The following is a 23,244-nucleotide window of genomic DNA, read 5'->3' on the forward strand; positions in this document are numbered from 1 at the left end:
AGTCCCCCCTCCTCCCCCCGAGGATCCCTGAGGAAAAGGAGCCCTCCCCCCTCACCCAGACCCTCCTCCCCTCCTCTCTCCAGAGCTCGTCTGATTGGAGGAAGGAAGCAACAGAGCACGCTGTCTCGCGCCTCCTCCCCCTCCGCCTCCCCCCTCAGAAGGAACCCACCCCTTGGGGAATACAGACCCCTGTCTCCAACATTCCGTCCTGCCTCCCCCTCTCCTCACCCCTCTTCTCCCACCCCCTCCCGTATGTCCAGCCGCCCCCTCCCTGCCCGCACCTCCACACGGCACCTCAGAGGGGGTCGTGGCCAGGTGCCCATGGGGGCGGTGAAGCCCTCGCCAGCTAACCCTTACCTGCAGAGACGCAGTCGGCACGGTACCCCCCTCACCCAGAACGTGGCTCCCTTCAGGTCGTCGGTTCACAGCGTCCCAGGGGGCCAACCCCCCCCAGCAGGACAGACGCATGGCCCCGGCCCACCCACGTTGGCGCGCTCAGGGTCCCGGCCGGTTGGGGTCAGGGAGTCGCAGCGGACCCCCCAGGGAGGCTTCCATCGCCCCGTAGGGAGGGGCCACCCTCTCGTCCACATGCCCAGGAACCCTCCTCCTGGCAGGCAGTCGTTCAGAGGCCCTCCCCCTTCCCCCGGCCCTAGCCGTCCTCACTCCCCCCAGCCCTCCATGAAGCAGCAGGGTGGTCCTCTCTCTCCACAGCACTCTGTTAGACGCCCCTCCTCCTCCCCACAACACAAGCAACCCTCCTCCCCCCTGCCGTCCCGTTCCCCCCCTCCCTTCTATCCCTACTCCCCAGCCTCCTCCAGACCCCCCCGTCACTCCCAGGTCGTGACCCAGTACAACCACACTATGGAGCCCGGAGCCTTACTGACCAACGCTCCCCTTAGAGGAGCAAACTGGCAGCGGCCCGCCTCCCCCCATACTCCCCTCCGTTACGACCCTCGTTCCTCCTCCCTCCTCGGCAGTGCTATCCAGAACCCTTACCTGCGTAACGCGTCCTACAGTTCACCTGTACAGAGAGGCCCCTCCCCCTCGCCTGGCGGCCAGCTGATGATGTCATATGATGGACAGGTTAGCCAGGGTTCCTCCCACCAGCTGTCTAACGCCCCACAGCGGAACCCTCTCCTGCGGAACGCGTCTTCCTCCTCTCCCCTGTCTCAGTACGACCCTAACCTGCCCCAGCCCTCCCCCAGTCAGCCACATCCCTCCCCCCAGCTGTCTAACGCCTCCTACTCCTCCCCACTGGCCTCCTCTCCTCTCCAGAGGAATGCCTCCCTCTACACCCCCGTCCTCTCCCCCTATCAGACCCAGTCCTCCTCACCTCGTCTCTCCAGCACCATGCTCAGCCCTCAGCTCCGCAACGCTTCCTACGCCTCCCCCACACTTCACAGACCTCCTCATCCCTCCTCCCCCGCGCTGTCCACCACTCTTAGCTCCTCCCACCATCTGCAGGGGTCAGCATTCCGCCTACCCGACGGTTCCGTGATGATGTCACAGGGTTCCGTGGCGATGTCAGGGGGTTCCGAGGGGAACAAGAGCAGCGGAGGTGGTGGTTCTACTGGTTCTGTCTCTCTGATGTCTAATGCTCTGCAGAACACCAGCATGAGACAAGCTACCTACCGCCTACCAGACGGTACTCTGGTCACCAGGACTGAACCAACTCCTCAACCCTCCTCTTCCTCCTCTCCAAACCTCTCCTCAGCTCTTCTCAACCCAAACCTCCGTCAGGCTACGTACAGATTACCGGATGGAACGCTAGTAACCCAGAACGAGCCTCAACCGGTTCCCTCTCCCTCCTTCTCTCCGAATCTCTCCTCAGCTCTTCTCAACCCAAACCTCCGCCAGGCTACGTACAGATTACCGGATGGAACGCTAGTAACCCAGAACGAGCCTCAACCGGTTCCCTCTCCCTCCTTCTCTCCGAATCTCTCCTCAGCTCTTCTCAACCCAAACCTCCGTCAGGCTACGTACAGATTACCGGATGGAACGCTAGTAAACCAGAACGAGCCTCAACCGGTTCCCTCTCCCTCCTTCTCTCCGAATCTCTCCTCAGCTCTCCTCAACCCAAACCTCCGCCAGGCTACGTACAGATTACCGGATGGAACGCTAGTAACCCAGAACGAGCCTCAACCGGTTCCCTCTCCCTCCTTCTCTCCGAATCTCTCCTCAGCTCTCCTCAACCCAAACCTCCGTCAGGCTACGTACAGATTACCGGATGGAACGCTAGTAACCAGGACTGAACAAACTCCTCAGCCGTCCTCTCCGATGCTATCCTCCGCCCTCCTTAACCAAAATCTTACCAAGGCTACGTACCGTTTACCCGACGGAACTCTAGTAACCAGGAACGAGCCTCAACAACCTTCTCCGATGCTATCCTCCGCCCTCCTCAACCAAAATCTTACCAAGGCTACGTACCGTTTACCCGACGGAACTCTAGTAACCAGGAACGAGCCTCAACAACCTTCTTCTCCGATGCTCTCCTCTGCTCTCCTCAACCAAAATCTTACCAAGGCTACGTACCGTTTACCCGACGGAACTCTAGTAACCAGGAACGAGCCTCAACAACCTTCTTCTCCGATGCTCTCCTCTGCTCTCCTCAACTCCAGCATGCGGACAGTGTCCTACAGACTCCCAGACGGCTCTCTGGCCCCTCCCAGTGCAGCTCCCTCCTCCCCCAACCTGTCGGGCGCTCTCCTGAACTCTGACCTGCGCTGCGCCTCCTACCGCCTCCCGGACGGCTCCCTGCTGTCCCGGGCCCAGACCCTCTCCTCTCCTAACCTCTCCTCTGCTCTCCTCAACCCTAATGTCCGTGGCGCCTCCTATAGGGGGGGGTCTCTGGCCCCTCCTAGCCCCTCCCCCAACCTGTCCAAAGCTCTCCAGAACCCTAACATGAGTTCAGCCACTTACAGACTACCTGATGGGACCTTAGTGACCCGGACCCAGCCTAGCACACCCCAGCTCTCCAACGCTCTCCAGAACCAGAACCTGCGTTCAGCTACATACAGACTTCCTGACGGGAGCCTGATGACGAGACCTGTTCCCGCCACCCCCCAGCTTGGCAATGCCCTGCAGAACCAGAACCTCCGTGGGGCCTCCTACCGTCTGCCCTCCTCGCTGGAGGAGCCTGGAGGGGGGCGATACGCCGTGGTCATGCCCCAGGTGCAGGGCTCTGGGCCGGGGCAAGGGGCAGGGCATCACTGGGCTCAGGGGCCTGGGGCTGGGGCTGGGATGAGGACACAGGCTGGGGGTCCAGGGGAGCAGGTGGATGTGTGGGGGTCAGAGACAGTGCTGCCCCACCCCACCGTCCAGAACCTCACCAAGTGGTCCATGTACCGGGATGAGGAGCTGCTGGACCCCCCGGGGCCCCCCCACCATGGACAGAGAGAGATGGAAGACCCTGAGCCAGACTGGGCTCCTAACAGGGAAGGGGAACCCACTGGGCCCTGGTATGACAAGGTAATACTGGTTTCACTATAGAACCCACTGGACTCTGGTATGATAAGGTAATACTGGTTTCACTATAGAACCCACTGGGCCCTGGTATGACAAGGTAATACTGGTTTCACTATAGAACCCACTGGGCCCTGGTATGATAAGGTAATACTGGTTTAACTATAGAACCCACTGGGCCCTGGTGTGATAAGGTAATACTGGTTTAACTATAGAACCCACTGGGCCCTGGTGTGATAAGGTAATACTGGTTTCACTATAGAATCCACTGGGCCCTGGTGTGATAAGGTAATACTGGTTTCACTATAGAACCCACTGGGTCCTGGTGTGATAAGGTAATACTGGTTTAACTATAGAACCCACTGGGCCCTGGTGTGATAAGGTAATACTGGTTTAACTATAGAACCCACTGGGCCCTGGTGTGATAAGGTAATACTGGTTTCACTATAGAACCCACTGGACCCTGGTATGATAAGGTAATACTGGTTTAACTATAGAACCCACTGGGCCCTGGTATGATAAGGTAATACTGGTTTAACTATAGAACCCACTGGGCCCTGGTATGATAAGGTAATACTGGTTTAACTATAGAACCCACTGGGCCCTGGTATGACAAGTTAATACTGGTTTCACTATAGAACCCACTGGACCCTGGTATGATAAGGTAATACTGGTTTCACTATAGAACCCACTGGGCCCTGGTATGATAAGGTAATACTGGTTTAACTATAGAACCCACTGGGCCCTGGTATGATAAGGTAATACTGGTTTAACTATAGAACCCACTGGGCCCTGGTGTGATAAGGTAATACTGGTTTAACTATAGAACCCACTGGGCCCTGGTATGATAAGGTATTACTGTAATAGTGAAAATACTGGTAGTACAGGTTCTACTGGTACGATATGATAATACAGTAAGCTATTACCGGTATGATATGGTAATACAGTAAGCTATTACCGGTATGATATGGTAATACAGTAAGCTATTACTGGTATGGTATGGTAATATGGTAAGCTACTACTGGTACGATAAGGTAATACTGGTACTACTGGCACAATAAGGTAATACAATAGGCCACTACTGGTACGATAAGGTAATACTGGTACTACTGGTACAACAAGGCCATAATGGTATGATAAGGTAATACTGGTACTACTGGTACGATAAAGTAATACAGTAGGCTACTACTGTTATGATAAGGTAATACTGATACTACTGGTACGATAAGATAGTACTGGTAGTACCGGTACTACTGGCATGATAAGGTAATACTGGTACTACCGGCACTACTGGCATGATAAGGTAATACCGGTAATACTAGTACTACTGGTATGATAAGGTAACACAGAAAGCCACTACTGGTATGATAAGGTAATACAGAAAGCCACTACTGGTACGATAAGATAATACTGGTACTACTGGCATGATAAGGTAATACAGTAAGCCACTACTGGTACGATAAGATAATACTGGTAATACTGGTACTACTGGCATGATAAGGTAATTCTGTAAGCCACAACTGGTATGATAAGGCAATACTGTCACCACTGGTATGATAAGGTAACACAGTAAGCAACTACTGGTGAGATAAGGTAACACCGTTACCGTTGGTACGATAAGGTAATACAGCAGGCTACTACTGGTATGATAAGGTACTACTGATAAAATAAGGTGATATAGTATGGCTACTACTGGTACGATAAGTTAATATGGGTAATACTGGTACTACTGGTACGATAAGGTAACACAGTAGGCCACTACTGGCACGATAAGGTAATACTGTTACTACTGTTAATACTGGTACTACTGGTATGACAGGGTAATACAGTAAGCCACTACTGGTATGATTACGCGCTACTGGTACTACTGGTACAATAAGGTCATACAGTAGGCCACTACTGGTACGATAAGGCAATACTGTTACTACTGGCACGACAAGGTCATAATGGTATGATAAGGTAATACTGGTACTACCGGTACTACTGGCATGATAAGGTAATAGCTATAATACTGGTACTACTGGTATGATAAAGTACCACTGGCACTACTGGTACATCAAGGTACTACAGGTAATACTGGCACGTTAATGTATTTACATTTACATTTACGTCATTTAGCAGACGCTCTTATCCAGAGCGACTTACAAATAGGTGCATTCACCTTATAGCCAGTGGGATAACCACTTTACAAAGTTTTTTTTTTTTTTGTGGGGGGGGGGGGGGGGGGGGCGGGGTTGGAGTAAGGGGGGGTAGAAGGATTACTTTATCCTATCCCAGGTATTCCTTAAAGAGGTGGGGTTTCAAATGTCTCCGGAAGGTGGTGAGTGACTCCGCTGTCCTGGCGTCGTGAGGGAGCTTGTTCCACCATTGGGGTGCCAGAGCAGCGAACAGTTTTGACTGGGCTGAGCGGGAACTATGCTTCCGCAGAGGTAGGGGAGCCAGCAGGCCAGAGGTGGATGAACGCAGTGCCCTCGTTTGGGTGTAGGGACTGATCAGAGCCTGTAATGTAATACTGGCAATACTGGCATTACTGGTATGATAAGGTAATACTGGTATGATAAGGCAATACTGTCAATACTGGTATGATAAGGTAATACTGGCAACACTGGTACGATAAGGTAACACCGCTACTACTGGTACGATAAGGCACGAAAAGGTAATACCGTTAATACTGGTATGATAAGGTAACACCGGTACTACTGGTACGATAAGGCACGAAAAGGTAATACTGGTAATACTTTTATGATAAAGTAATACTGGTACGATAAGGTAATACCGGTAATACTGGTACAATAAGGCAATACTGGTATGATAACTGGTTCTCGATGCGATGACTTGTGGGTGTTGGTAGATTAGGCCCTCCTGTAGCTCAGTGGGTAGAGCATGGCGCTCGCAACGCCAGGGTTGTGGGTTCGATTCCCACGGGGGGCCAGTATGAAAAATGTATGCACTCACTAACTGTAAGTCGCTCTGGATAAGAGTGTCTGCTAAATGACTAAAATGTAAAAAAAAATGTAAATATACTCAACCGTGTGTGTGTGTGTGTGTGTGTGTGTGTGTGTGTGTGTGTGTGTGTGTGTGTGTGTGTAGATGTACTCTATCCGCAGCCTGCCCAGCATGGTGTACCGGGAGCAGCCAGAGGAAGACGGAGTAGAGGACATGACACAGCTGGAGTGAGAACACACACAACACAACACAACACAACACAACACAACACAACACAACACAACACAACACAACACAACACAACACAACACAACACAACACAACACAACACAACACAACACAACACAACACAACACAACACAACACAACACAACACAACACAACACAACACAACACAACACAACACAACACAACACAACACAACACAACACAACACACACCCTTATTGAAGAGATGTGGATGCTGCTGTTTTAGCTGGTCTGTGTGGTTCTGTGTGTGTTGTTCCAGGGAGGTACACGAGGGAGCTGTGCTGCTCAACCTGAAGAAGAGGTTTGAGAGAGAGATCATCTATGTGAGTTTACTAACAACACACTGACACTGGACGTCCGTTACCAATTCCACTAATAACAGTCACACATATCCCTCTATCCCCTGGACATGGAGGGAGGGAATGGAGGGAGGAAGGGAGGGAGGGATGGAGGGAGGGAGGGAGGGAATGGAGGGAATGGAGGGAGGAAGGGAGGGAGGGAGGGAGGGAGGGGATGGAGGGAGGGAGGGAGGGATGGAGGGAGGGATGGAGGGAGGGGATGGAGGGAGGGGATGGAGGGAGGGAGGGAGGGAGGGTAGGTAGACGGTCTGTCTGTCATTATACAGCAAGTTATTGCTAGACGTATAGGTAGGATCATGCTGTGTGTTATTAGTGGAATGTGCCTGTGTTTATGTGTGTGGAAAAAGTACCCCAATTGTCATACTTGAGTAAAAGTAAAGATACCTTTTAATAGAAAATGACTCAAGAAAAAGCGAAAGTCACCAAGTAAAAAATACTACTGGAGTAAAAGTCTAAAAGTAAACTAGTACTTTTGGGTGTCAGGGAAGATGTCTGCAGTAAGAAGTACATTAGTTTCTTTAGGAATGTAGTGAAGTAAAAGTAAAAGTTGTCAAAAATATTAATAGTAAAGTAAAGTACAGATAGACCTAAAAACGACTTAAGTAGTACATTAAAGTATTTTTACTGAAGTACTTTACACCACTGAGTGGGTGGGTGGGTAACATCTCTCCCCTGTCTCAGACATACACTACCAGTCAAAAGTTTGGACACACCTACTATCAAGGGTTTTTCTTAATTTTTTACTATTTTCTACATTGTAGAATAATAGTGAAGACATAAAAACTATGAAATAACACATATGGAATCATGTAGTAACCAAAAAAGTGTTAAACAAGTCTAAATATATTTGAAATTTGAGATTTTTCAAATAGCCACCCTTTGCCTTGTTGACAGCTTTGCACACTCTTGGCATTCTCTCAACCAACTTCATGAGGTAGTCACCTGGAATGCATTTCAATTAACAGGTGTGCCTTCTTAAAAGTTCATTTGTGGAATTTATTTCCTTCTTAATGCATTTGAGCCAATCAGTTGTGTTGTGACAAGATAGGGGGGGTATACAGAAGATAGCCCTATTTGGTAAAAGACCAAGTCCATATTATGGCAAGAACAGCTCAAATAAACAAAGAGAAATGACAATCACCCGACCTCAACCCAATTGAGATGGTTTGGGATGAGTTGGACCGCAGAGTGAAGGAAAAGCAGCCAACAAGTGCTCAGTATATGTGGTAACTCCTTCAAGACTGTTGGAAAAGCATTCCAGGTGAAGCTGGTTGAGAGAATGCCAAGAGTGTGCAAAGCTGTCATCAAGGCAAAGGGTGGCTATTTGAAGAATCTCAAATATAAAATATATTTTGATTTGTTTAACACTTTTTTGGTTACTACATGATTCCATATGGGTTATTTCATAATTTTGATGTCTTCACTATTATTCTACAATGTAAAAAATAGTACAAATAAACAAAGATCCTTCAATGAGTAGGTTTGTCTAAACTTTTGACTTGTGCTGTATATAGGTAGTATCCGGGTCTCAGTGTACCCCTACAAGATGTTCAACATCTGTCTCTCTGTCTCAGACATATATAGGTAGTATCCTGGTCTCCGTGAACCCCTACAAGATGTTCAACATCTGTCTCTCTGTCTCAGACATATATAGGTAGTATCCTGGTCTCCGTGAACCCCTACAAGATGTTCAACATCTGTCTCTCTGTCTCAGACATATATAGGTAGTATCCTGGTCTCCGTGAACCCCTACAAGATGTTCAACATCTGTCTCTCTGTCTCAGACATATATAGGTAGTATCCTGGTCTCCGTGAACCCCTACAAGATGTTCAACATCTGTCTCTCTGTCTCAGACATATATAGGTAGTATCCTGGTCTCCGTGGAGCCCTACAAGATGTTCAACATCTGTCTCTCTGTCTCAGACATATATAGGTAGTATCCTGGTCTCCGTGAACCCCTACAAGATGTTCAACATCTGTCTCTCTGTCTCAGACATATATAGGTAGTATCCTGGTCTCCGTGAACCCCTACAAGATGTTCAACATCTGTCTCTCTGTCTCAGACATATATAGGTAGTATCCTGGTCTCCGTGAACCCCTACAAGATGTTCAACATCTGTCTCTCTGTCTCAGACATATATAGGTAGTATCCTGGTCTCCGTGAACCCCTACAAGATGTTCAACATCTGTCTCTCTGTCTCAGACATATATAGGTAGTATCCTGGTCTCCGTGAACCCCTACAAGATGTTCAACATCTGTCTCTCTGTCTCAGACATATATAGGTAGTATCCTGGTCTCCGTGAACCCCTACAAGATGTTCAACATCTGTCTCTCTGTCTCAGACATATATAGGTAGTATCCTGGTCTCCGTGAACCCCTACAAGATGTTCAACATCTGTCTCTCTGTCTCAGACATATATAGGTAGTATCCTGGTCTCCGTGAACCCCTACAAGATGTTCAACCTCTGTCTCTCTGTCTCAGACATATATAGGTAGTATCCTGGTCTCCGTGAACCCCTACAAGATGTTCAACATCTGTCTCTCTGTCTCAGACATATATAGGTAGTATCCTGGTCTCCGTGAACCCCTACAAGATGTTCAACATCTGTCTCTCTGTCTCAGACATATATAGGTAGTATCCTGGTCTCCGTGAACCCCTACAAGATGTTCAACATCTGTCTCTCTGTCTCAGACATATATAGGTAGTATCCTGGTCTCCGTGAACCCCTACAAGATGTTCAACATCTGTCTCTCTGTCTCAGACATATATAGGTAGTATCCTGGTCTCCGTGAACCCCTACAAGATGTTCAACATCTGTCTCTCTGTCTCAGACATATATAGGTAGTATCCTGGTCTCCGTGAACCCCTACAAGATGTTCAACATCTGTCTCTCTGTCTCAGACATATATAGGTAGTATCCTGGTCTCCGTGAACCCCTACAAGATGTTCAACATCTGTCTCTCTGTCTCAGACATATATAGGTAGTATCCTGGTCTCCGTGAACCCCTACAATATGTTCAACATCTGTCTCTCTGTCTCAGACATATATAGGTAGTATCCTGGTCTCCGTGAACCCCTACAAGATGTTCAACATCTGTCTCTCTGTCTCAGACATATATAGGTAGTATCCTGGTCTCCGTGAACCCCTACAAGATGTTCAACATCTGTCTCTCTGTCTCAGACATATATAGGTAGTATCCTGGTCTCCGTGAACCCCTACAAGATGTTCAACATCTGTCTCTCTGTCTCAGACATATATAGGTAGTATCCTGGTCTCCGTGAACCCCTACAAGATGTTCAACATCTGTCTCTCTGTCTCAGACATATATAGGTAGTATCCTGGTCTCCGTGAACCCCTACAAGATGTTCAACATCTGTCTCTCTGTCTCAGACATATATAGGTAGTATCCTGGTCTCCGTGAACCCCTACAAGATGTTCAACATCTGTCTCTCTGTCTCAGACATATATAGGTAGTATCCTGGTCTCCGTGGAGCCCTACAAGATGTTCAACATCTGTCTCTCTGTCTCAGACATATATAGGTAGTATCCTGGTCTCCGTGAACCCCTACAAGATGTTCAACATCTGTCTCTCTGTCTCAGACATATATAGGTAGTATCCTGGTCTCCGTGAACCCCTACAAGATGTTCAACATCTGTCTCTCTGTCTCAGACATATATAGGTAGTATCCTGGTCTCCGTGAACCCCTACAAGATGTTCAACATCTGTCTCTCTGTCTCAGACATATATAGGTAGTATCCTGGTCTCCGTGAACCCCTACAAGATGTTCAACATCTGTCTCTCTGTCTCAGACATATATAGGTAGTATCCTGGTCTCCGTGAACCCCTACAAGATGTTCAACATCTGTCTCTCTGTCTCAGACATATATAGGTAGTATCCTGGTCTCCGTGAACCCCTACAAGATGTTCAACCTCTGTCTCTCTGTCTCAGACATATATAGGTAGTATCCTGGTCTCCGTGAACCCCTACAAGATGTTCAACATCTGTCTCTCTGTCTCAGACATATATAGGTAGTATCCTGGTCTCCGTGAACCCCTACAAGATGTTCAACATCTGTCTCTCTGTCTCAGACATATATAGGTAGTATCCTGGTCTCCGTGAACCCCTACAAGATGTTCAACATCTGTCTCTCTGTCTCAGACATATATAGGTAGTATCCTGGTCTCCGTGAACCCCTACAAGATGTTCAACATCTGTCTCTCTGTCTCAGACATATATAGGTAGTATCCTGGTCTCCGTGAACCCCTACAGGATGTTCAACATGTATGGAACTGACATGGTGCTGAAGCACAAGGGAACTGCTCTGGGAGAGAACCCTCCGTAAGAACACTTCCTGTTACTGTGTTATTGTGATGTGTGTGTTTTTTAGAAGTGTAGTGTGTGTGTGTGTGTGTGTGTTTTTTTTTTAAAGTGTAGTGTGTGTGTGTGTGTGTTTTTTGTGTGTATTTGTGTGTGTGTGTGCATGTATTAATGCAATGTGGCATGTGTGTGTTATTGGTGTATTGTGTGTGTTATTGGTGTATTGTGTGTGTTTGTTAGAAGTGTATTGTGTGTGTTATTGGTGTATTGTGTGTGTTATTGGTATATTGTGTGTGTTATTGGTGTATTGTGTGTGTTATTGGTGTATTGTGTGTGTTTGTTAGAAGTGGATTGTGTGTGTTATTGGTGTATTGTGTGTGTTATTGGTGTATTGTGTGTGTTTGTTAGAAGTGTATTGTGTGTGTTATTGGTGTATTGTGTGTGTTTGTTAGAAGTGTATTGTGTGTGTTATTGGTATATTGTGTGTGTTATTGGTGTATTGTGTGTGTTAGAAGTGTATTGTGTGTGTTAGAAGTGTAGTGTGTGTGTTATTGGTGTATTGTGTGTGCTAGAAGTGTAGTGTGTGTGTTAGAAGTGTAGTGTGTGTGCTAGAAGTGTAGTGTGTGTGTTAGAAGTGTATTGTGTGTGTTATTGGTGTATTGTGTGAGTTAGAAGTGTATTGTGTGTGCTAGAAGTGTAGTGTGTGTGCTAGAAGTGTATTGTGTGTGCTAAATGACTTGTTGTTAATGTAATATCTGTGTGTTTATTTTGTGGTCCTCCCCAGCCACCTGTTTGCCGTAGCAAACGTCTCCTACACCAAAATGATGGATGCCAAACAGAACCAGGTTATTATAATCAGGTGACTACACAACATTTACATTGACATTTTAGTCATTTAGCAGACGCTCTTATCCAGAGCGACTTACAGTTAGTGAATACATATTTTTTTATACTGGACCCCCGTGGGAATCGAACCCACAACCCTGGCATTGCAAACGCCATGCTCTATCAACTGAGCTACATCCCTGCCGGCCATTCCCTCCCCTACCCTTGGACGACGCTGGGCCAATTGTGCGCCGCCCATGAGTCTCCCGGTTGCGGCCGGCTGCGACAGAGCCTGGATTCGAACCAGGATCTCTAGTGGCACAGTTAGCACTGCGATGCAGTGCCTTAGACCACTGCATCGCCTTAGACCAGTGCCCAACACAGCTGCTTCCTCCTGATACCCTGTAGCCCAGCGTTTCCTAAACTTGGTCCTGGGGACCCAGAGGGGAACACAGTTTGGGTTTTACCCCTAGCGCTACACAGCTGCTTCCTCCTGATACCCTGTAGCCCAGCGTTTCCTAAACTTGGTCCTGGGGACCCAGAGGGGAACACAGTTTGGGTTTTACCCCTAGCGCTACACAGCTGCTTCCTCCTGATACCCTGTAGCCCAGCGTTTCCTAAACTTGGTCCTGGGGACCCAGAGGGGAACACAGTTTGGGTTTTACCCCTAGCGCTACACAGCTGCTTCCTCCTGATACCCTGTAGCCCAGCGTTTCCTAAACTTGGTCCTGGGGACCCAGAGGGGAACACAGTTTGGGTTTTACCCCTAGCGCTACACAGCTGCTTCCTCCTGATACCCTGTAGCCCAGCCAGAGGGGAACACAGTTTGGGTTTTACCCCTAGCGCTACACAGCTGCTTCCAATAATCAACCTCAGGTGGAATCAGCTGAACTAACACAGTCCTGTTTCTATAGGACAGGCCTTATGTTCCTCCAGGATTAAGACTGTTTCTATAGGACTGGCCTTATGTTCCTCCAGGATTAAGACTGTTTCTATAGGACAGGCCTTATGTTCCTCCAGGATTAAGACTGTTTCTATAGGACAGGCCTTATGTTCCTCCAGGATTAAGACTGTTTCTATAGGACAGGCCTTATGTTCCTCCAGGATTAAGACTGTTTCTATAGGACTGGCCTTATGTTCCTCCAGGATTAAGACTGTTTCTATAGGACTGGCCTTATGTTCCTCCAGGATTAAGACTGTTTCTATAGGACAGGCCTTATGTTCCTTCAGGATTAAGACTGTTTCTATAGGACAGGCCTTATGTTCCTCCAGGATTAAGACTGTTTCTTTAGGACAGGCCTTATGTTCCTCCAGGATTAAGACTGTTTCTAAGGTCTAGGCTTTAGTGTAACATGCTAACACAGTCCTGTGGCGCACAGATGACCCGGGTTCAAGCCCAGTCTGTGTCTCAGTTCAGCCAATCAGAGAGGAGTATCACACACCACTGTCTCAGTTCAGCCAATCAGAGAGCAGTATCAGAGACAGAGAAGATGCTGATTGGTGCTCTCAGGTTGGGAAAGGGGAAGCAGCAGTCTATCATCAGTCATCAGTAGGATGTTAAAGCATTAGATTGGTGTAGATGGAGTGTCTACCATATATCTACACTATGGAGAGATGGAGTGTCTACCATATATCTACACTATGGAGAGATGGAGTGTCTACCATATATCTACACTATGGAGAGATGGAGTGTCTGCCATATATCTACACTATGGAGAGATGGAGTGTCTACCATATATCTACACTATGGAGAGATGGAGTGTCTACCATATATCTACACTATGGAGAGATGGTACCCACAGGTCCCTTCTGGCCAGTTGTCATAGTGATGGTGTTTAGGGTTAGGGAGGATGGAGAGATGGTACCCACAGGTCCCCTCTGGCCAGTTGGCATAATGATGGTGTTTAGGGAGTATGGAGAGATGGTACCCACAGGTCCACTCTGGCCAGTTGGCATAATGATGGTGGTTAGGGAGTATGGAGAGATGGTACCCACAGGTCCCCTCTGGCCAGTTGGCATAATGATGGTGGTTAGGGAGTATGGAGAGATGGTACCCACAGGTCCCCTCTGGCCAGTTGGCATAATGATGGTGTTTAGGGTTAGGGAGTATGGAGAGATGGTACCCACAGGTCCACTCTGGCCAGTTGGCATAATGATGGTGCTTAGGGTTAGGGAGTATGGAGAGATGGTACCCACAGGTCCACTCTGGCCAGTTGGCATAATGATGGTGGTTAGGGAGTATGGAGAGATGGTACCCACAGGTCCACTCTGGCCAGTTGGCATAATGATGGTGGTTAGGGAGTATGGAGAGATGGTACCCACAGGTCCACTCTGGCCAGTTGGCATAATGATGGTGTTTAGGGAGTATGGAGAGATGGTACCCACAGGTCCCCTCTGGCCAGTTGGCATAATGATGGTGGTTAGGGAGTATGGAGAGATGGTACCCACAGGTCCCCTCTGGCCAGTTGGCATAATGATGGTGTTTAGGGTTAGGGAGTATGGAGAGATGGTACCCACAGGTCCACTCTGGCCAGTTGGCATAATGATGGTGGTTAGGGAGTATGGAGAGATGGTACCCACAGGTCCACTCTGGCCAGTTGGCATAATGATGGTGTTTAGGGTTAGGGAGTATGGAGAGATGGTACCCACAGGTCCCCTCTGGCCAGTTGGCATAATGATGGTGTTTAGGGTTAGGGAGTATGGAGAGATGGTACCCACAGGTCCCCTCTGGCCAGTTGGCATAATGATGGTGTTTAGGGAGTATGGAGAGATGGTACCCACAGGTCCACTCTGGCCAGTTGGCATAATGATGTTGTTTAGGGTTAGGGAGTATGGAGAGATGGTACCCACAGGTCCCCTCTGGCCAGTTGGCATAATGATGGTGTTTAGGGTTAGGGAGTATGGAGAGATGGTACCCACAGGTCCACTCTGGCCAGTTGGCATAATGATGGTGTTTAGGGTTAGGGAGTATGGAGAGATGGTACCCACAGGTCCCCTCTGGCCAGTTGGCATAATGATGGTGTTTAGGGTTAGGGAGGATGGAGAGATGGTACCCACAGGTCCCCTCTGGCCAGTTGGCATAATGATGGTGGTTAGGGTTAGGGAGTATGGAGAGATGGTACCCACAGGTCCACTCTGGCCAGTTGGCATAATGATGGTGGTTAGGGAGTATGGAGAGATGGTACCCACAGGTCCACTCTGGCCAGTTGTCATAGTGATGGTGTTTAGGGTTAGGGAGGATGGAGGGATGTGATGAGGTAAAGATGGAATTCACTTAGAATATTATTATTGATGCTGCTGCTCTCCCCCCCCCCCCCCCCCGCGGTCTGCGACACTCTAGACACCTGTAAGGAAAGACCAGCCATGTCTGGGCTGCCGTCATATCATGTCTCAGGGTGTCTGGGTGTGTGTGTGTGTGTGTGTGTGTGTGTGTGTGTGTGTGTGTGTGTGTGTGTGCGTGTGTGTCTGTGTGAAGTTGGCACAGTGAGCACATTCCAGCGTTAAGTTTCACCTCTTCGTCTGGTTGACTGAAAACCTCCCCGTTGCCGTTACCCTACACCGAGCACCCACAGGTCCCCTCTGGCCAGCTGTCATAATGACGGTGTTCAGGGTTAAGCTGTTGGCAGTGGGGAGGGTTGGAAAGACTTTTTTAAACCTTCATTTTGACAGGGAAGTCATACTGAGACTAGGGTCTGTTTTCCAGATGAGCCCTGCATAAATACATCCAACTCATACAGTACACAATGAAACAGTCACATTTATCAACATAGAGGTCTCTGATCATCACGCTGAACGGACCCAGGGGGGACCAGAACGTCTCATTTCAGACAGCTCTGTGAGTTAATCCACATAAAAGCAGCTTTAACCAACTCTTTGGGGACCGAAGGGGCCTCCAGTGTTATCCAAAGCCTGAGACCGGGTTTGGTCCTTTGGAAGTCTAAATTGAATTAATGACGATACATAGGAAGTTTCTGCATGAGTGCCTTCTAAATAAACACAAGAGAATGCTGCTCTCTCCTTACATACAAAGAGGGCCAACCCACCTTTTGATACAAAACACAATGGTGAGTTCTTTAACCATCACCAGTAATAAACCTATAGGGCCCAATGGTGAGTTCTTTAACCATCACCAGTAATAAACCTATAGGGCCCAATGGTGAGTTCTAGAACCATCACCAGTAATAAACCTATAGGGCCCAATGGTGAGTTCTAGAACCATCACCAGTAATAAACCTATAGGGCCCAATGGTGAGTTCTAGAACCATCACCAGTAATAAACCTATAGGGCCCAATGGTGAGTTCTAGAACCATCACCAGTAATAAACCTATAGGGCCCAATGGTGAGTTCTATAACCATCACCAGTAATAGACCTATATGGCCCAATGGTGAGTTCTTTAACCATCACCAGTAATAGACCTATAGGGCCCAATGGTGAGTTCTTTAACCATCACCAGTAATAAACCTATAGGGCCCAATGGTGAGTTCTTTAACCATCACCAGTAATAAACCTATAGGGCCCAATGGTGAGTTCTTTAACCATCACCAGTAATAAACCTATAGGGCCCAATGGTGAGTTCTTTAACCATCACCAGTAATAGACCTATAGGGCCCAATGGTGAGTTCTTTAACCATCACCAGTAATAAACCTATAGGGCCCAATGGTGAGTTCTAGAACCATCACCAGTAATAAACCTATAGGGCCCAATGGTGAGTTCTTTAACCATCACCAGTAATAGACCTATAGGGCCCAATGGTGAGTTCTTTAACCATCACCAGTAATAAACCCAGTGGAAAACAGCATCTAGTGGTTTAAGTGTAGATGCTGCTGCATGCATATAGTTAATATCCCCAGAATCTGAAATAGACATAAAAGTGGCCTGGACAATTTCCTTCCTGTTAACTAAAGTCAGACATGCTTTGTTTCTGTAAAGAAAAAAACCTTGAACTTCAACTTCTTCACCACCTATAATATAATAATAATATGCCATTTAGCAGACGCTTTTATCCAAAGCGACTTACAGTCACGCGTGCATACATTTTTTGTGTATGGGTGGTCCCGGGGATCGAACCCACTACCTTGGCGTTACAAGCGCCGTGCTCTACCAGCTGAGCTACAGAGTGACATGTTTTTTGCTGACAGTTTGTCATCAAGCCAGATACCAAGATATTTGTAGGAAGGAACTCGTTCAATTTGTGTACCGTTCAAACTAATCATTACAAATTCATTTAAATCTGGGTTATGAGACCTAGTAAAAAGCATGCATTTTGTTTTGTTTGCATTTAGCACTAACTTTAGATCCAATAGTGACCTCTGTAGTGTGTTGGTGTGTTAGTGTTACCTAGTGTTTATATTGACATTCAGTTCAGTGTGTGGGTCTGTGTGTGGTTTCTGTTTCAGTGGGGAGAGTGGATCAGGCCTCTGCACTGTGTTGGTGTGTTAGTGTTACCTAGTGTTTATATTGACATTCAGTTCAGTGTGTGTGTCTGTGTGTGGTTTCTGTTTCAGTGGGGAGAGTGGATCAGGGAAGACTGAGGCCACTAAACTGGTGCTGCGTTACCTAGCAGCAATACACCACAAACACAACGTTACACAGCAGGTAAACACACACACACACACACACACACACACACACACTTCTGTATCCTAACCTTGTCTCCCTGTGTCTATCTCCCTGTGTCTGTCTCCCTGTGTCTGTCTCCCTGTGTCTGTCTCCCTGTGTCTGTCTCCCTGTGTCTCTGTGCTGCTCAGATTCAGGTAGTTGGTTTCTGCATGTCTCTCTGTCTGTCTGTCTGTCTGTCTGTCTGTCTGTCTGTCTGTCTGTCTGTCTGTCTGTCTGTCTCTCTGTCTGTCTGTCTGTCTGCATGTCTCTCTGTCTGTCTGTCTGTCTGTCTGTCTGTCTGTCTCTGTCTGTCTGTCTGTCTGTCTGTCTGTCTGTCTGTCTCTCTGTCTGCATGTCTCTGTCTGTCTGTATCTGTGTTCAGTAAAGCTTGGTTTGTGTCCCAATTACCATACTATCATAATACATTCTATTACCATACTATCATAATACATTCTATTACCATACTATCATAATACATTCTATTGCCATACTATCATAATACATTCTATTACCATACTATCATAATACATTCTATTACCATACTATCATAATACATTCTATTACCATACTATCATAATACATTCTATTACCATACTATCATAATACATTCTATTACCATACTATCATAATACATTCTATTACCATACTATCATAATACATTCTATTACCATACTATCATAATACATTCTATTACCATACTATCATATTACATTCTATTACCATACTATCATAATACATTCTATTACCATACTATCATAATACATTCAATTACCATACTATCATAATACATTCTATTACCATACTATCATAATACATTCTATTACCATACTATCATAATACATTATATTACCATACTATCATAATACATTCTATTACCATACTATCATAATACATTCTATTACCATACTATCATATTACATTATATTACCATACTATCATAATACATTCTATTACCATACTATCATAATACATTCTATTACCATACTATCATATTACATTCTATTACCATACTATCATAATACATTCTATTACCATACTATCATAATACATTCTATTACCATACTATCATAATACATTCTATTACCATACTATCATAATACATTCAATTACCATACTATCATAATACATTCTATTACCATACTATCATAATACATTCTATTACCATACTATCATAATACATTATATTACCATACTATCATAATACATTCTATTACCATACTATCATAATACATTCTATTACCATACTATCATATTACATTATATTACCATACTATCATAATACATTCTATTACCATACTATCATAATACATTCTATTACCATACTATCATATTACATTCTATTACCATACTATCATAATACATTCTATTACCATACTATCATAATACATTCTATTACCATACTATCATAATACATTCTATTACCATTCTGTTTAAACTGGGACTGTTCTGACTGTGTCTCTGCTGTGTCTTTGTAATGTTCTGTCTGCATGTTCTACCTGCTGTGTTCTGAAGAGGAGCTAGCTACCCTGTCTGCATGTTCTGCCTGCTGTGTTCCTAGCTACCCTGTCTGCATGTTCTACCTGCTGTGTTCTGAAGAGGAGCTAGCTACCCTGTCTGCATGTTCTACCTGCTGTGTTCTGAAGAGGAGCTAGCTACCCTGTCTGCATGTTCTGCCTGCTGTGTTCTGAAGAGGAGCTAGCTACCCTGTCTGCATGTTCTACCTGCTGTGTTCTGAAGAGGAGCTAGCTACCCTGTCTGCATGTTCTACCTGCTGTGTTCCTAGCTACCCTGTCTGCATGTTCTACCTGCTGTGTTCTGAAGAGCAGCTAGCTACCCTGTCTGCATGTTCTACCTGCTGTGTTCCTAGCTACCCTGTCTGCATGTTCTGCCTGCTGTGTTCCTAGCTAACCTGTCTGCATGTTCTACCTGCTGTGTTCTGAAGAGCAGCTAGCTACCCTGTCTGCATGTTCTACCTGCTGTGTTCTAAAGAGCAGCTAGCTACCCTGTCTGCATGTTCTACCTGCTGTGTTCTGAAGAGCAGCTAGCTACACTGTCTGCATGTTCTACCTGCTGTGTTCTGAAGAGGAGCTAGCTACCCTGTCTGCATGTTCTGCCTGCTGTGTTCCTAGCTACCCTGTCTGCATGTTCTACCTGCTGTGTTCTGAAGAGCAGCTAGCTACCCTGTCTGCATGTTCTACCTGCTGTGTTCTGAAGAGGAGCTAGCTACCCTGTCTGCATGTTCTACCTGCTGTGTTCTGAAGAGCAGCTAGCTACCCTGTCTGCATGTTCTACCTGCTGTGTTCTGAAGAGCAGCTAGCTACCCTGTCTGCATGTTCTACCTGCTGTGTTCTGAAGAGCAGCTAGCTACCCTGTCTGCATGTTCTACCTGCTGTGTTCTGAAGAGCAGCTAGCTACCCTGTCTGCATGTTCTACCTGCTGTGTTCCTAGCTACCCTGTCTGCATGTTCTACCTGCTGTGTTCTGAAGAGCAGCTAGCTACCCTGTCTGCATGTTCTACCTGCTGTGTTCTGAAGAGGAGCTAGCTACCCTGTCTGCATGTTCTACCTGCTGTGTTCTGAAGAGCAGCTAGCTACCCTGTCTGCATGTTCTACCTGCTGTGTTCCTAGCTACCCTGTCTGCATGTTCTACCTGCTGTGTTCCTAGCTACCCTGTCTGCATGTTCTGCCTGCTGTGTTCTGAAGAGCAGCTAGCTACCCTGTCTGCATGTTCTACCTGCTGTGTTCTGAAGAGCAGCTAGCTACCCTGTCTGCATCTTCTACCTGCTGTGTTCTGAAGAGCAGCTAGCTACCCTGTCTGCATGTTCTACCTGCTGTGTTCTGAAGAGCAGCTAGCTACCCTGTCTGCATGTTCTACCTGCTGTGTTCTGAAGAGCAGCTAGCTACCCTGTCTGCATGTTCTACCTGCTGTGTTCTGAAGAGGAGCTAGCTACCCTGTCTGCATGTTCTGCCTGCTGTGTTCCTAGCTACCCTGTCTGCATGTTCTACCTGCTGTGTTCTGAAGAGCAGCTAGCTACCCTGTCTGCATGTTCTACCTGCTGTGTTCTGAAGAGCAGCTAGCTACCCTGTCTGCATGTTCTACCTGCTGTGTTCTGAAGAGCAGCTAGCTACCCTGTCTGCATGTTCTACCTGCTGTGTTCTGAAGAGCAGCTAGCTACCCTGTCTGCATGTTCTACCTGCTGTGTTCTGAAGAGCAGCTAGCTACCCTGTCTGCATGTTCTACCTGCTGTGTTCTGAAGAGCAGCTAGCTACCCTGTCTGCATGTTCTACCTGCTGTGTTCTGAAGAGGAGCTAGCTACCCTGTCTGCATGTTCTACCTGCTGTGTTCTGAAGAGCAGCTAGCTACCCTGTCTGCATGTTCTACCTGCTGTGTTCCTAGCTACCCTGTCTGCATGTTCTACCTGCTGTGTTCTGAAGAGCAGCTAGCTACCCTGTCTGCATGTTCTACCTGCTGTGTTCCTAGCTACCCTGTCTGCATGTTCTACCTGCTGTGTTCTGAAGAGCAGCTAGCTACCCTGTCTGCATGTTCTGCCTGCTGTGTTCCTAGCTACCCTGTCTGCATGTTCTACCTGCTGTGTTCTGAAGAGCAGCTAGCTACCCTGTCTGCATGTTCTACCTGCTGTGTTCTGAAGAGCAGCTAGCTACCCTGTCTGCATGTTCTACCTGCTGTGTTCTGAAGAGGAGCTAGCTACCCTGTCTGCATGTTCTACCTGCTGTGTTCTGAAGAGGAGCTAGCTACCCTGTCTGCATGTTCTACCTGCTGGTATTTCCATTTTGATGTTTTATTTAATACGTTGCCAGATTCTTGAGGCGGCTCCTCTTCTGGAATCATTTGGAAATGCCAAAACAGTTCGCAACGACAACTCCAGTCGCTTCGGGAAATACGTGGAGATCTATCTGGAGGAGTGAGTATGATCTGGTGTATATCTATCTATCTGGAGGAGTGAGTATGATCTGGTGTATATAGATCTATCTGGAACAGTGAGTATGATCTGGTGTATATATATCTATATCTATCTGGAGGAGTGAGTATGATCTGGTGTATATAGATCTATATCTATCTGGAGGAGTGAGTATGATCTGGTGTATATAGATCTATCTGGAACAGTGAGTATGATCTGGTGTATATATATCTATATCTATCTGGAGGAGTGAGTATGATCTGGTGTATATAGATCTATATCTATCTGGAGGAGTGAGTATGATCTGGTGTATATAGATAAATCTTGAACAGTGAGTATGATCTGGTGTATATATATCTATATCTATCTGGAGGAGTGAGTATGATCTGGTGTATATAGATCTATATCTATCTGGAGGAGTGAGTATGATCTGGTGTATATAGATAAATCTTGAACAGTGAGTAATGATCACTGACTATAACCTCTATCCTCTGGTCTATGGCCTCTATACCTGGTGTTGCTTCTATGGTTTTAACCTTTCACTATGGTGATGGGGAGGGACTCCACTGTCCTGACATTAGGGGGAAGGTTGTTCCACCATCTAGGGGGGGGGGGGTTAACTCCAGGGGTGTGATCAGCGGTGTGTGTGTGTTAACTCTAGGGGTGTGATCAGCGGTGTGTGTGTGTGTGTGTGTTAACTCTAGGGGTGTGATCAGCGGTGTGTGTGTGTGTGTGTGTTAACTCTAGGGGTGTGATCAGCGGTGTGTGTGTGTGTGTGTGTTAACTCTAGGGGTGTGATCAGCGGTGTGTGTGTGTGTGTGTGTTAACTCCAGGGGTGTGATCAGCGGTGTGTGTGTGTGTGTTAACTCTAGGGGTGTGATCAGCGGTGTGTGTGTGTGTGTGTGTTAACTCCAGGGGTGTGATCAGCGGTGTGTGTGTGTTAACTCTAGGGGTGTGATCAGCGGTGTGTGTGTGTGTTAACTCCAGGGGTGTGATCAGCGGTGTGTGTGTGTGTGTGTGTTAACTCCAGGGGTGTGATCAGCGGTGTGTGTGTGTTAACTCTAGGGGTGTGATCAGCGGTGTGTGTGTGTGTTAACTCCAGGGGTGTGATCAGCGGTGTGTGTGTGTGTGTGTGTTAACTCCAGGGGTGTGATCAGCGGTGTGTGTGTGTTAACTCTAGGGGTGTGATCAGCGGTGTGTGTGTGTGTTAACTCCAGGGGTGTGATCAGCGGTGTGTGTGTGTGTGTGTGTTAACTCCAGGGGTGTGATCAGCGGTGTGTGTGTGTTAACTCTAGGGGTGTGATCAGCGGTGTGTGTGTGTGTTAACTCCAGGGGTGTGATCAGCGGTGTGTGTGTGTGTGTGTGTTAACTCCAGGGGTGTGATCAGCGGTGTGTGTGTGTTAACTCTAGGGGTGTGATCAGCGGTGTGTGTGTGTGTTAACTCCAGGGGTGTGATCAGCGGTGTGTGTGTGTGTGTGTGTTAACTCCAGGGGTGTGATCAGCGGTGTGTGTGTGTGTGTGTTAACTCCAGGGGTGTGATCAGCGGTGTGTGTGTGTGTTAA

At 47.0% G+C, this 23,244-nt stretch overlaps 1 protein-coding gene across 1 annotated transcript in view; it reads left to right on the forward strand.

The window, feature by feature from the left end:
• LOC311115594 (uncharacterized protein) overlaps positions 1-23,244 on the forward strand; it is a gene marked incomplete at both ends in the record, with an annotated part of 60,486 nt that overhangs the window by 2,769 nt on the left and 34,473 nt on the right. Inside the window, 7 exons of the mRNA XM_084190755.1 lie at positions 84-3,468; positions 6,553-6,635; positions 6,916-6,979; positions 11,250-11,359; positions 12,123-12,197; positions 17,671-17,761; positions 21,582-21,685. Coding sequence (XP_084046881.1) covers positions 84-3,468; positions 6,553-6,635; positions 6,916-6,979; positions 11,250-11,359; positions 12,123-12,197; positions 17,671-17,761; positions 21,582-21,685 — 3,912 coding nt within the window. The remainder of the gene's footprint in view (positions 1-83; positions 3,469-6,552; positions 6,636-6,915; positions 6,980-11,249; positions 11,360-12,122; positions 12,198-17,670; positions 17,762-21,581; positions 21,686-23,244) is intronic.

Source organism: Coregonus lavaretus (genome assembly GCF_964263955.1).
Source record: "Coregonus lavaretus genome assembly, contig: HAP1_SCAFFOLD_145, whole genome shotgun sequence".
NCBI classification, from domain to species: Eukaryota; Metazoa; Chordata; class Actinopteri; order Salmoniformes; family Salmonidae; genus Coregonus; species Coregonus lavaretus.